The sequence below is a fragment of the Somniosus microcephalus genome, chromosome 17 (genome assembly GCF_052327205.1).
Source record: "Somniosus microcephalus isolate GS21.2 chromosome 17, FLI_Smic_1.0, whole genome shotgun sequence".
Classification (NCBI taxonomy): domain Eukaryota; kingdom Metazoa; phylum Chordata; class Chondrichthyes; order Squaliformes; family Somniosidae; genus Somniosus; species Somniosus microcephalus.
The window spans coordinates 67,789,697-67,802,311 of record NC_141003.1 but is presented as its reverse complement, the minus strand read 5'-3'; the positions used below and the strand labels follow the sequence as shown (position 1 = coordinate 67,802,311).

The following is a 12,615-nucleotide window of genomic DNA, read 5'->3' as shown; positions in this document are numbered from 1 at the left end:
CGCAACACACTGCTCTCCATTGAATCCATAATGTAGTGGGGGGGGTGGCAGGGGTGGCAGGGGGGAAGTCTTTTAATGTATCCAGAGATTTTGTTGCAGCAGTAATGCGTTGTACTAATGTCTAGTTAGGGTCAGCATTAAATGCGTTTGGAGGTGAGCCGGCGATCACCTGCCAGTGAAGTTCTGGATCAATTTGAATTAAATGTGTGTTTTAGAAAAAAAAATGTTTTTACCTGATTCAGACTCTGGCACAGCATATACCGAGGGCAAGGTATCTATAGTGTGTCAGCCTACTAATGCCACACATTAACCTGTACTGTTGGCTCAGTGCCTGCCTGTTAACCTTCCACAGGCACAAAATCTATATTTGGGTTTGAACAAACTGATCTCCAGATGGCACTAACCTCAATCGCTGTTTGTACTGCTGGCTTTATCCTACTTAAGGTGCGGTTCTTAAAGTATCATAGTTATGCATCTTATTTCAGCAAGTATTTCTGCCTTCCCATCTCCCGTTCCCCGAGTGCTCCCACTCTTTCCTGAAGGCACGGACTCCTTGCTGGAGTACAGATCATAAGTCCTCTGATACCTGGCCCACATGACCTTTCTTCATCTGGATGGTGAGTGTCAACAGGCTACATGACTGAGGGCCATCAGTGGGGTGCCTGATCCCACCCTCAGTTTTTTAAAAATTCATTCATGGGATGTGGGCATCACTGCAAGGCCAGCATTTATTGCCCATCCCTGATTGCCCTTGAGAAAGTGGTGGTGAGCTTTCTTGAACCGCTGCAGTCCGTGAGGTGAAGGTACACCCACAATGCTGTTTGGGAGGGAGTTCCAGGACTTTGACCCAGCAACGATGAAGGAATGGCGATATATTTCTAAGTCAGGATGGTGTGTGACTTGGAGGGGAACTTGCAGGTGGTGGTGGTCCCACGCGCCTGCTGCCCTTGTCCTTCTAGGTGGAAGAGGTCATGGGTTTGGGAGGTGCTGCCCAAGAAGCCTTGGTGAGTTGCTGCAGTGCATCTTGTAGACGGTACACGTTGCAGCCCTGGTACGCCGGTGGTGGAGGGAGTGAATGTTTAAGGTGGTGGATGGGGTGCCAATCAAGTGGGCTGCTTTGTCCTGGATGGTGTCAAGCTTCTTGAGTGTTGTTGGAGCTGCATTCATCCAGGCAAGTGGAGATTATTCCATCACACTCCTGACTTGTGCCTTGTAAATGATGGAAAGGCTTTGGGGAGTCAGGAGGTGAGATCAGCAGCAGGGATTCAGGCTCATTTTCTCCCCTCCATAGCCCTAGGACACACAGGCCAATTGTAGGTCTAAGCCTGGCTGAGAGCTCACTTGCCATAGGCCGATGATCAAATATGGAAGTGTCCTAATCTGTGCAGCTCAATTCCACGTTCATCAGTGTAATTCGTTATGTAATAAAGGAATTAGCTTTATACTATTCTGTGCTTTTCAAGGGAGAGTCTTGAAGGAACAGAGGGAAATGGAGTGGCAGAGGGAATTCACTCACTAATTAACTGTGCCCCTCCACCTCCCTCTTCTCCTTTTAAGACCCTCCTCAGAACCTTTCTCTTTGACCAAGCTCTTGGACACCCTTCCTAATATCTCATCCTTTAGCTCGGTGTCCATTTTTGTCTGATTACACTCCTGTGAAATGCATTGGGATGTTTTACTACATTAAGGTGCTTTATAAATATAACTGTTGTCCATAGGATGACTAAGCAAGAAGTTCCCCGGTTCAATCCCCGCTCTGTACTGAGTTAGTTGATCTCAATGTTACTTTTAATTCATTCTCGGGATGTGGGCGTTGCTTGCAAGGCCGGCATTTGTTGCACTTCCTCGGTTGCCTTGAGGTGGGGGTGTCGTCTTGAATTACTGCAAAACATTCTTGTTAATCTTTGTAGCAGTTTGATATAACTGAGGGGCTTGCTTGGCCACTTCAGAGGGCATTTAAGAGTCGACCAGGTTGGTGTGGTACTGGAGTCGTAGGCCAAACTGGATAGGGACAGCTGCTTTCCTTCCCTAAAAGACATTAGTGAACCAGTTGGGTTTTAATGATAATCCGACGGCTTCATGGCCACTTTTACTTTTACTTTACAATTGGCACAAGTCCTACCACAATTGACCTCAACACCTGTGGGTTAATGAAGAGGAAAATCAGCCAAGTTTCTCCTCTCCTGACTGCTATAGAGCAACTCCACAGCAGAAGACAAACTTGAGTTCAGCTGTGATGACTTCCACAGTTGAATAGCCCACTGACACTTGGGCAAACGACCAGAGGGCGAGTGGTGTCCGTGAAACCATACTGCAGCAAGGGTGGAGGAAAGAACATTGGCAGAATGAAGGAGGATGAAAGTTCTTGCTGTAGAGTTTGTCCATTAAACGTGGAAGCTGGTTTAATTTACTTTCTGCGCGTGACGGTGAGCAGCCATGGGCGATGGAAAGAACACAGCCACCGGCAAAGTGTGGGTGTCCAGGGAGGTGGAACGCAAGCACAGCGCTGCTGACACTGGAGATCTGGAATAATTTGCGATGATTCAATGCTGCTGTCATTATGTAATACCTTGTGTATTGTTTCAAAAGGTGTGCGTCTGGGTGCCGACTGTGCATCAAAGCGGAAGAAGTTCCATAACCTGCCTGACAGTAGCTTCACCAGACTCATGTAGCTACATCTCCTACTACCTCGTGCAACAGTGTGTTGCAATCCCTGGAGGGAGGGGGGGTTGCAAATCAGAATCTGAGTTGTGTTTCTGTAGTCTAAGAGGATCCAAGCCAGCTCTGCATTCTGAGCACAGATCAGAGCTATGAACTTGTCTCCGCTGGGATAAGACCACCCAAGCATATCACCACTTAGTACTTCAACGGATATTGGGAAAGCAGGAGAGCCCCATTCAGTTTAACGGAACAGTGTAGAGGCACCTTCAATCTGTATCTAGCCTGTGCTGTACCTGTCGTGGGAGTGTATGATGGGACCAAGTAAAGGAAGCTTTACTCTGTATCTAACTGGGCGGGTTTGATGGTCAGTGCAAAGCGAACTTTATTCTGTATCTAACCTGTGCTGTACCTGCCCTAGGTGTACTTGATGAAGGCACTAGCTGCCTTAAATGGAAATCACTCTTCCGTGCGAGTCTGTTCCAATTCAGTTCTTCTGTTTTCACTACAGGAAACTTTGGTTTATCCGGAGGTTATATGTCCGGAATACTCGATCTAACGGCAAAAATCAGGAGCCGTTTTCTATGTTTTTTTTAGTTCTCGTTGCTTTTTTTTCCCCCAGTCAAGCACTGCAAGGTCTGTAGCTATAGCAACAGCTTCAACTACAGACGCTTGCAGCTGCAGCCGACTGTTTTGAAGCTGTTGCTAAGGGTTTGTTGATTCACATGGAGCTTCTCAGTTCCGTATGTTTAAACATTAACTCTGGTATGTCCGGCACTTTTGATGTTACGGCACCAGCTCGGTCCCGTCAGTGCCGGATATCAGAAAGTTTCCTGTAATACAAAAGCAAAATACTGTGGATGCTGGAAATCTGAAATAAAAACAGAGAATGCCTCCTCGACACCCCCTCCCCTCCCCATGGCACCTTCCTGTGCAAGTGCAGGAGATGCAACAACTGCCCTTTTACCTCCTCCCTTCCCACTGTCCAGGGGCCCAAACACTCCTTCCAGGTGAAACAGCGATTTACTTGTACTTCCTGCAATTTAGTATACTGTATTCACTGCTCACGATGCGGTCTCCTCTACATTGGGGAGACCAAACGCAGATTGGGTGACCACTTTGCGGAACACCTCCGTTCAGTCCATAAGTGTGACCCTGAGCTTCTGGTCACCTGTCACTTTATTTTTCCGCTCCACTCCCACTCTGACCTCTCCGTCCTCGGCCTCTTGCACTGTTCTAGTAAAGTTCAATGTAAGCTCGAGGAACAGCACCTCATATTTCGATTAGGCACTTTACAGTCTTCTGGACTCGACATAGAGTTCAACAATTTCAGACCATAACCTCTGCCCCTATTTTCTCACATGGCAGCTGTTGATGATTCTGCCATTCCCATCTTTTATTTCTTTACTTGTCCCATTACCATCTCCTTTTGCCTTGCACCAACATCCCTTTTGTCTCTTAATCTCTCCTGTCTTCCACCCTATCTCAGACCTCCCCTTTTGTTCTTTCCTCCCCTCCCCCCTTTCCCTGCCCCTGCACTTGCTTAAAACCTGTTACATCTCGAACTTTTTCTCTCTTCACAGATGCTGTCTGACCTGCTGAGTATTTCCAGCATTCTCTGTTTTTACTTCCGTTTTCACTATCTGTTTCTGCTGATCTTTAATTGGCCGGCTTCTGGTATGTTTGAGAGTTCCTTTTTGGTTCTTTCATCAAAATAAATGCTAGAGCAAATATTGTAACTTTACTTGTCTCACTAAACCAGCTGTGTTGAATCCAAACACACAGGGACAGGCAGCTTATTAAATCAAGTACAAATAACAACCCCAGGATGTAATTCTTTTCTCTTTCTTTGGAGGGATCTCAAAATATAATCTGACATTATTTCAATATTGTTCAATCTGTAAGCAGTGGGTGCAGAGTAATCAATTTAACCCGAGAAGCAGGAAGCCAGTTTACAGAAACCAAGTGCAGGTGATACCCAGCAGATCAGTCAGCATCTGAACGTAGGAGCAGGAGTAGGTCATTTACCCCTCGAGCTTGTTCCGCCATTCAATGAGATCATGGCTGATCTGTTACCTAACTCCATGTACCTGTCTTTGTTCCATATCCCTTTGGTTAACAAAAATCTATCAATCTCGGATGTAAAATTGACAATTGACCTAGCGTCAACTGCCATTTGCGGAAGAGTGTTACAAACGCCTACCACTCTTTGCATGTAAAAGTATTTCCTAACTTCACTCCTGAAAGGCCTGGCTCTAATTTTTAGGCTATGACCTCTAGTTCTAGATTCCCCAACCAGCAGAAATAGTTTCTCTACATCTACCCTATCAGTTCCCCTTAATATATTGAAAACTTCAATCAAGTCACCCCTTAACTTTCTAAATTCCAAGGAATGCAATCCTAATTTGTGTAATCTCTCCTCATAATTTATTCCTTGGCGTCCAGTATCATTCTGGTAAATCTACGCTACACTCCCTCCAAGGCCAATACATCCTTCCTACGGTGTGGTGCCCAGAATTGAACACCGTACTCCAGACGTGGTCTTACCAGGGCTTTGTATAGCTGTAGCATAACTTCTACCCCCGTGTACTCTAGTGCTCTAGTTATAAAGGTCAGCATTCCATTAGCCTTTTTGATTATTTTCTGTACCTGTCCATGACATTTTAATGATCTATGTACATGGACCCCAACTCTCTTTGGACCTCCACTGTTTCTAGTTTTTCACAATTTAGAAAATACTCTCTTTTAGGGACAACGTGGATTACCTCACACTTGAAATCTATTTGCCACAGTTTTGCCTATTCACTTAATCTATTAATATCTCTTTGTAATGTTATACTTAATTCTACACTGCTTACGATGCAGCCTATCCTGATGTCGTCAGCAAACTTGGATATGTGGCTCTCTATCCTATCATCTAAGTCATTAATAAATATGGTGAATAGTTGAGGCCCCAACACAGATCCCTATTGGACACCACAACAACAACAGCTTGTAGTAAAACGTCCCAAGGTGCTTCACAGGAGTGTTGTAAAGCAAAATTTGACACCGTGCCACATAAGGAGAAATTAGGGCAGATGCCAAAAAGCTTGGTCAAAGAGGTAGATTTTAAGGAGCATCTTAAAGGAGGAAAGAGAGGTGGAGAGGGTTAGGGAGGGAATTCCAGAACTTAGGGCCAAGGTGGCTGAAGACACGGCCACCAATGGTTGAACGATTAAAATCAGGGATGCTCAAGAGGCCAGAATTAGAGGAGCGCAGATATCTCGGTGGGGTGATGGTGCTGGAGGAGATTACTGAAAGCAAGGATGAGAATTTTAAAATCAAGGCGTTGGTTAACTGGGAGCCAAAGTAGGTCAGCGAGCACAGGGGTGTGATGGGTGAACAGGACTTTGTGCGAGTTAGGACACGGGCAGCCGAGTTTTGGATGATCTCAAGTTTACGTCGGGTAGAACGTGGGAGGCCAGCCAGGAGTGCATTGGAATAATCAAGTCCAGAGGTAACAAAGGCATGGATAAGGATTTCAGCAGCAGATGAGCTGAGGCAGGGACGGAGAGGGGCAATGTTACGAAGGACACCGCTAGTCACTTCTTGCCAATTAGAGTACCTGCCCATTACCCCAACACTCTATTTTCTGGCGTTCAGCCAATTTCCTAACCAGGTCAATAATGAGCTTCAACTTTATCAGTCTCTTATGAGGGACTTTATCGAATGCCTTCTGGGAGTCCATATAAAAAACATCCATAGACATTCCCCTGTCCACTACTTTAATCACATCTTCAAAAAATTCGATCAGGTTCATCAGGCATGACCTATCCTCTACAAATTCATGCTGGCTCTCTGATCAGCTCAAAATGTTCAAGGTGTTCAGTCACTCTTTCCTTAATTATAGACTCTAGTAATTTCCCGACAAAGTAAGAGGCAGAGGAAGGCAGGTTAATGTTTCAGATACATTGGCTGGACTGAACTGTAACAATTGAGCTGCAATACAGATCTTTCAAAACTGGAGGGAAATACAGCAGTTCAGGCCCACAATATTCAAATAGAGCAAACCTGCGAATATGAACTCGAAATGCAAATAGGACGAGTTGTCTGAGCTTCATGGCCGGCATTCTAGAGCTCGATGGGGCCATGTATGGCCCATGGGTGGTACTTGGGACACCCCCACTTTATGGGGAAACAGGTCTTCGAACTTGAGGCAACACCAACATCCTTACTCCACTGGCATTTTTAATATATTCCAGAGACTTGAGCACATAAACTAGGCCGACACTCCAAGTGCAGTACTGAGGGAGTGCTGCATTGTCGGAGGTGCCATCTTTCAGATGAGACATTAAACCGATGTCCCGTCTGCCCTCTTGTTGGACGTAAAAGATCCCATGGCACTATTTTGAGGAAGAGCAAGGGGAGTGCTCCCCGGTGTACTGGCCAATATTTATTCCTAAACCAACATCACTGAAACAAATTATTTGGTCATTTTCACATTGTGTGGGATCATCTTGTGCACAAATTGGCTGACGCATTTCCTACATTACAACAGTGACTACACTTCCAAAGTATTTCATTTGGGATGTCCTGAGCAAATTTGCTGACACCTCTAACCTTGAGTGCTTGGAGAAGTCTTCGCCCTTTGAAAGATTTGCTCAGGCTAGACATTACCCATGTCCTAAAACAGGAAAGGAAATCGGGCCTGTAATCTGAAGGGACATGAGTGAGTGTGTGTGTGCCAGAGCCCCATTAACAGCCTATTACAAAGGCATTACAGGGTGCATCGAACAGAATGGGCTGGATGTGTGCATCCCCCATGGTGGTGTAGCCAGCAATTGTGCACGAAGACTGCCACTCGTGGGGTAACGAAACAAGATTTCCATTACATAGGATATACAGCACAGAAACTGGCCATTCGGCCCAACCAGTCCATGCCGGTGTTTATGCTCCATTCGAGCCTCCTCCCGTCTTTCCTCATCTAAAATCTATCAGCATAACCCTCTATTCCCTTCTCCCTCATATGCTTGTCCAGCCTCCCCTTAAATGCATCTATACTTTTCGCTTCAACCACTCCCTGTGGTAGCGAGTTCCACATTCTCACCACTCTTTGGGTAAAGAAGTTTCTTCTGAATTACCTATTGGATTTCTTGGTGACTATCTTATATTGATAGCCTCTAGTTATACGCTTCCCCACAAGTGGAAACATTCTCTCTGTATCCACTCTATCAAAACCTTTCATAATTTTAAAGACCTCTTTTAGGCTACCCCTCAGCCTTTTTTTAAGAGAAAAGAGACCCAGCCTGTTCATCCTTTCCTGATATGTATACCCTCACATTTCTGGTATCATCCTTGTAAATCTTCTCTGCACCCTCTCCAGTGCCTCTATATCCTTTTTATAATATGGTGACCAGAACTGTACGCAGTACTCTAAGTGTGATCTAACCAAGGTTCGATACAGGTTTAGCATAACTTCAGTACTTTACAATTCTATCCCTCTAGAAATAAACCCTAGTACTTGGTTTGCTTTTTTTATAGCCTTGCTAACCTGTGGCACAACTTTTCGTGATTTGTGTATTTGTACTCTGGGATCCCTTTGTTCCACTACCTCACAGACTCGCACCCTTCAAGTGATAAGTGACCTCCCTATTCTTCCTACCAAAATGTAATACCTCACATTTATCTGTGTTAAACTTCATTTGCCAATCATATGTCCATTCTGCAAGTTTATTAATGTCCTCCTGTAACTTGTTGCAGTCCTCCTCGGTATTGACTATCCCCCCCAATTTGGTGTTATCCGCAAATTTAGAAATTGTGTTTTTGATTCCAAAGTCTAAATCATTAATATAAATTGTGAGCAACAAGTGGTCCCAGCACTGATCCTTGTGGAACACCACTACCCACCTCCTGCCACTGTGAATTGCTAACTTTTGCCCCACTCTCTGCTTTCTGTCCTGAAGCCAGCCAGCTATCCATTCTGCTACTTGTCCCCTGACTCCGCATTCTCTGACCTTGTTCATCAGTCTATTATGGGGTACCTTATTGAAGGCCTTTTGAAAATCTAGATAAATTACATCTACTGCATTACCATTGTCTACTCTCTCTGTTACCTCTTCAAAAAATTCAATGAGGTTGGTCAAGCAAGACTTTCCCTTTTGAAATCCATGCTGACTATTCATTACTATGTTTTTGGTTTCTAGATGTTCTTCTCTTTTCTTCTTTAGTAGGGATTCCATTATTTTTCCTACCACCGATGTTACGCTGACTCGTCTATAATTCCCTGGACATGTTCTATCCCCCTTAAATATGGTTCTCTCCATACTCTGTGTTTGCTTTAGTGGGATACCAGGAATAAGACTGGGAAGGCCATCATAGAGGCAGTGCAGGTGTTATGATTTTAGTTCCTAAATCACAGGCTCTCCTGATGGCTTGATGAGTAAGGGCACTGTGTGCTATCAAACTGTACAAACCAGTGGGTCCCAGGTTCAATCAGTGATTTATTTTGAGTTAGCTGATCTCAGCTGAGGCAGCAATTGGGACCCTTCAGTTAGCCTCAGCACCCTTAGACACGAGGAGGGGAAAATCAGACCAGCATATCTGACTGAGAAGGGGGAATAACAGCCCAGCCTGATCCTGTCCACCAGGACGGATGGGACAATGAATGGTGATCAGGATTTGCTTCCTCAGTTCTTGGCACCACAATTTAGGAAGGAAGTCAAGGCCTTGGAGAGAGTACAGAGGAGTTTTACTCGATTGGTACTAGGGATGTGGGATTTCAGTTATGTGGAGAGTCGAGAGAAGCTGGGATTGTTCTCCTGAGAGCAGAGTAGGTTAAGGGGATATTTAATAGAGGTGTTCAAAATCATGAACGGTTTTGATAAGAGTAAATAAGGAGCAACTATCTCCACTGGCAGAAGGGTCAGTAACCAGAGGTGACAGATTTAAGGTAATTGGCAAAACAATCAGATACGACATGAGGGAACAAAATTTTACACACAGTTATGATCTGGAATGCACTATCTGAAAAGGTGGTGGCAGCAGATTCAATACTTACTTTCAAAAGGGAATTGGATAAATACTTGAAGGGGAAAAAATTGCAGGGCTAAAGGGAAAGAGCAGGGGAGTGGGACTAATTGGATAGTTCTTTCAAAGAGCCGGCACAGACGTCCTTCTGTGCTGTATCCTAGGAACAGGAGTTTCAGGGCACTCGAGCCAGTTTGAAGTGCGTAGAATGCCAATGTGGCTCCATTCTGCACTTGACAGTGTCTTTACCAACTGAGCCATAGGAACAGGAGGAGGCCATTCAGCCCCTCGAGCCTGTTCTGCCACTCAATTAGATCATGGCTGATCTTTATCTTAACTCTATATCTACCTGCTTTTCAACCCATCATTTCTATTTGGAGCAGGAGCTTTGTGAATTCCAGCTTCCTTCTCCTTCCCTTCCCCAATTAATCATGCTTTCAGCCCCTTTGAGATTGCACGCATTTATTTTGAACTTAAAATCAGCAGGAGTTTAAATAAAAACACCCACAGTCCAAATAATGCAAAATGTTTTGGATTGTGGTGCTTTTTTCCTCGTGCTATACTCAGGGCTATACTCTCTGGAGTTTAGAAGAATGAGAGGTGATCTCATTGGAACATATAGGCTGTGAATTAGCGGTCGAAGGCTTCCCGCGGGGAAATGCCTCCGATCTACAAATTAAATGCCAGCGTACCTGGTGGTCCAGGAGGTACGGAGATTCGCAGTCCTGGGCCTCTCCGGGTACCCGCGGGTAAAGACCCACATATCCCAGAGGCGCAGGCGGCTCGCAAGCGCCCCTGGGATCACGTGGACCAGCCCAACCAATAAAAGAAGGGAATCCCCATTCATGCTTACGGGGATTCCATATGGCCCCATAAGCATGAATGGGAATACCCCCAAGAATACATGAACACATCAAAAAAATAAAATAATTACATATTTAAAATTAATAAAAATGCCATTTAATTAAATATTTAAAACCATTTTTAAAAAAATAAATAAATTTAAATGTTTTAAGGGGCTAAAAATAAACTTACCTTTATTGTACAGGTTTTTTTAATGTATAAACGATAATTTATTTTTATGTTTCTTTAAGCTCTTATCCTGGACAAAGCAGCCTGCTCGATTGGCACCCCATCCACCACCTTAAACATTCACTCCCTCCACCACCGGTGTACCGTGGCTGCAGTGTGTACCATCTACAAGATGCACTGCAGCAACTTGCCAAGGCTCCTTCGGCAGCACCTCCCAAACCCGCGACCTCTTCCACCTAGAAGGACAAGGGCAGCAGGCGCATGGGAATACCACCACCTCCAAATTCCCCTCCAAGTCGCACATCATCCTGACTTGGAAGTATATCGCCGTTCCTTCATCGTCGCTGGGTCAAAATCCTGGAACTCCCTCCCTAGTAGCATTGTGGGAGTACCTTCACTGCATGAACTGCAGCGGTTCAAGAAGGCGGCTCACCACCACCTTCTCGAGGGCAATTAGGGATGGGCAATAAATGCTGGCCTTGCCAGCGACACCCAGATCCCATGAAGGAATAAAAAAAAAACAGGCCTTACGCCTGCTTTTACCAGGTGTAAGAATTCCACTGGTATTCACTGGGCAGAAGTTGGGCAAATAGCCAACTCTCCGCCTGCGGATGCCCTTTTCCCGGGGATGTGGGGGATCTGACAGATCGCAAGTTCCGAGTTTTCGCGTGCGCACCATAGGGGCCGCAAATTACGGCCCTCAAGATTCTGAGGGGGCTTGTCAGGGTAGATGCTGAGAGGCTGTTTCCCCTGGCTGGAGAGTCTAGAACTAGGGGGCATAGTCTCAGGATAAGGGGTCGGCCATTTAAGACTGAGATGAGGGGGAATTTCTTCACTCGGAGGTTTGTGAATCTTTGGAATTCTGTACCGCAAAGTGCTGTGGATGCGGAGTCATTGAGTATATTTAAGGCTGAGATAGATAGACTTTTGGACTCGGGGAATCGAGGAATCTGGGGATCAGGCAAGAAAGTGGAGCTGAGGTTGAAGATCAGCCATGATCTCATTGAATGGTGGAGCAGGCTCGAGGGGCCGTATGGCCTACTCCTGCTGCCAATTCATATGTTCTTATGTGCTGATTTTGATTTCAAAATAAATAATTTTTCCGATTTCCAAAATAAAGAGTAAAATTGAAAGTGAATTTTCAGTGAGAAATATTTTTACCAGTGAACTTGTTTGTCTGGTGTGGATGGTTTGGCTGCTCTTTAGACTTTCCTCAAGGTGATCCACATTTCAATCACTGAGCATTCCTCGCCATTACTTTTTCCCTGTGCGAAACTCTCACTGGAGTGCTGAGAGATTGTGGCGAGGTGTTAATTAAAATGCCAGTGTGAAAATCTAATTCTAATTATCCTTTGCCCTGTTCTTGCTTGCAGGCACTCAGCTGGAGAAATTGATGGAGAGTATGAGGAGTGAGATAGCGGCTCATCCGCCTATAGAGGGCTCCTACATACCCCGCCGCGGAGACTTCTGCATCGCCAAGTTTATCGACGGAGAATGGTAAAGAGCAAATTGCGCCAAGGTTACTTCTTTGTTCTTGTCCAAAAAGAGTAAAGCAGATAATTTCCTCTGCCAGGCTGTAGTATTCTGAGAGTAGACTCGTCAGAAACCCCCTCGCCACGAGCTGCCCTGTCTGATGGGTTAGAGCTGCCCCTACATTGCAGCCCGCGAGTCTGGAGAGAGTGAGCTAACTGCACCACTTTCCTGCATTTGCCTTTATGATGTACAGCCAGTCTTCCTGTAAACCCAGCGGCTCCGCAGGGACCTGCATGTGTACAGACTGACTGTGACGCTTTGCCGAGTGTGGTAATGTGATAACCCTAATAGAGAGAGAATAACAACAAGAACTTGCATTTATGTAACACCGTTAATGTAGTAAAACGTCCCAAGGCACTTCACAGGAGCGTTATCAAACAAAATCTG

General features: G+C 45.2%; 1 protein-coding gene across 1 annotated transcript in view; it reads left to right on the top strand.

Moving 5' to 3' along the window:
* The window catches only part of snd1 (staphylococcal nuclease and tudor domain containing 1), a 1,037,556-nt gene that overhangs the window by 930,457 nt on the left and 94,484 nt on the right, over window positions 1-12,615 (top strand). Inside the window, exon 19 of the mRNA XM_086010590.1 lies at window positions 12,069-12,192. Within this exon, the coding sequence (XP_085866716.1) occupies window positions 12,069-12,192 (124 nt within the window). The remainder of the gene's footprint in view (window positions 1-12,068; window positions 12,193-12,615) is intronic.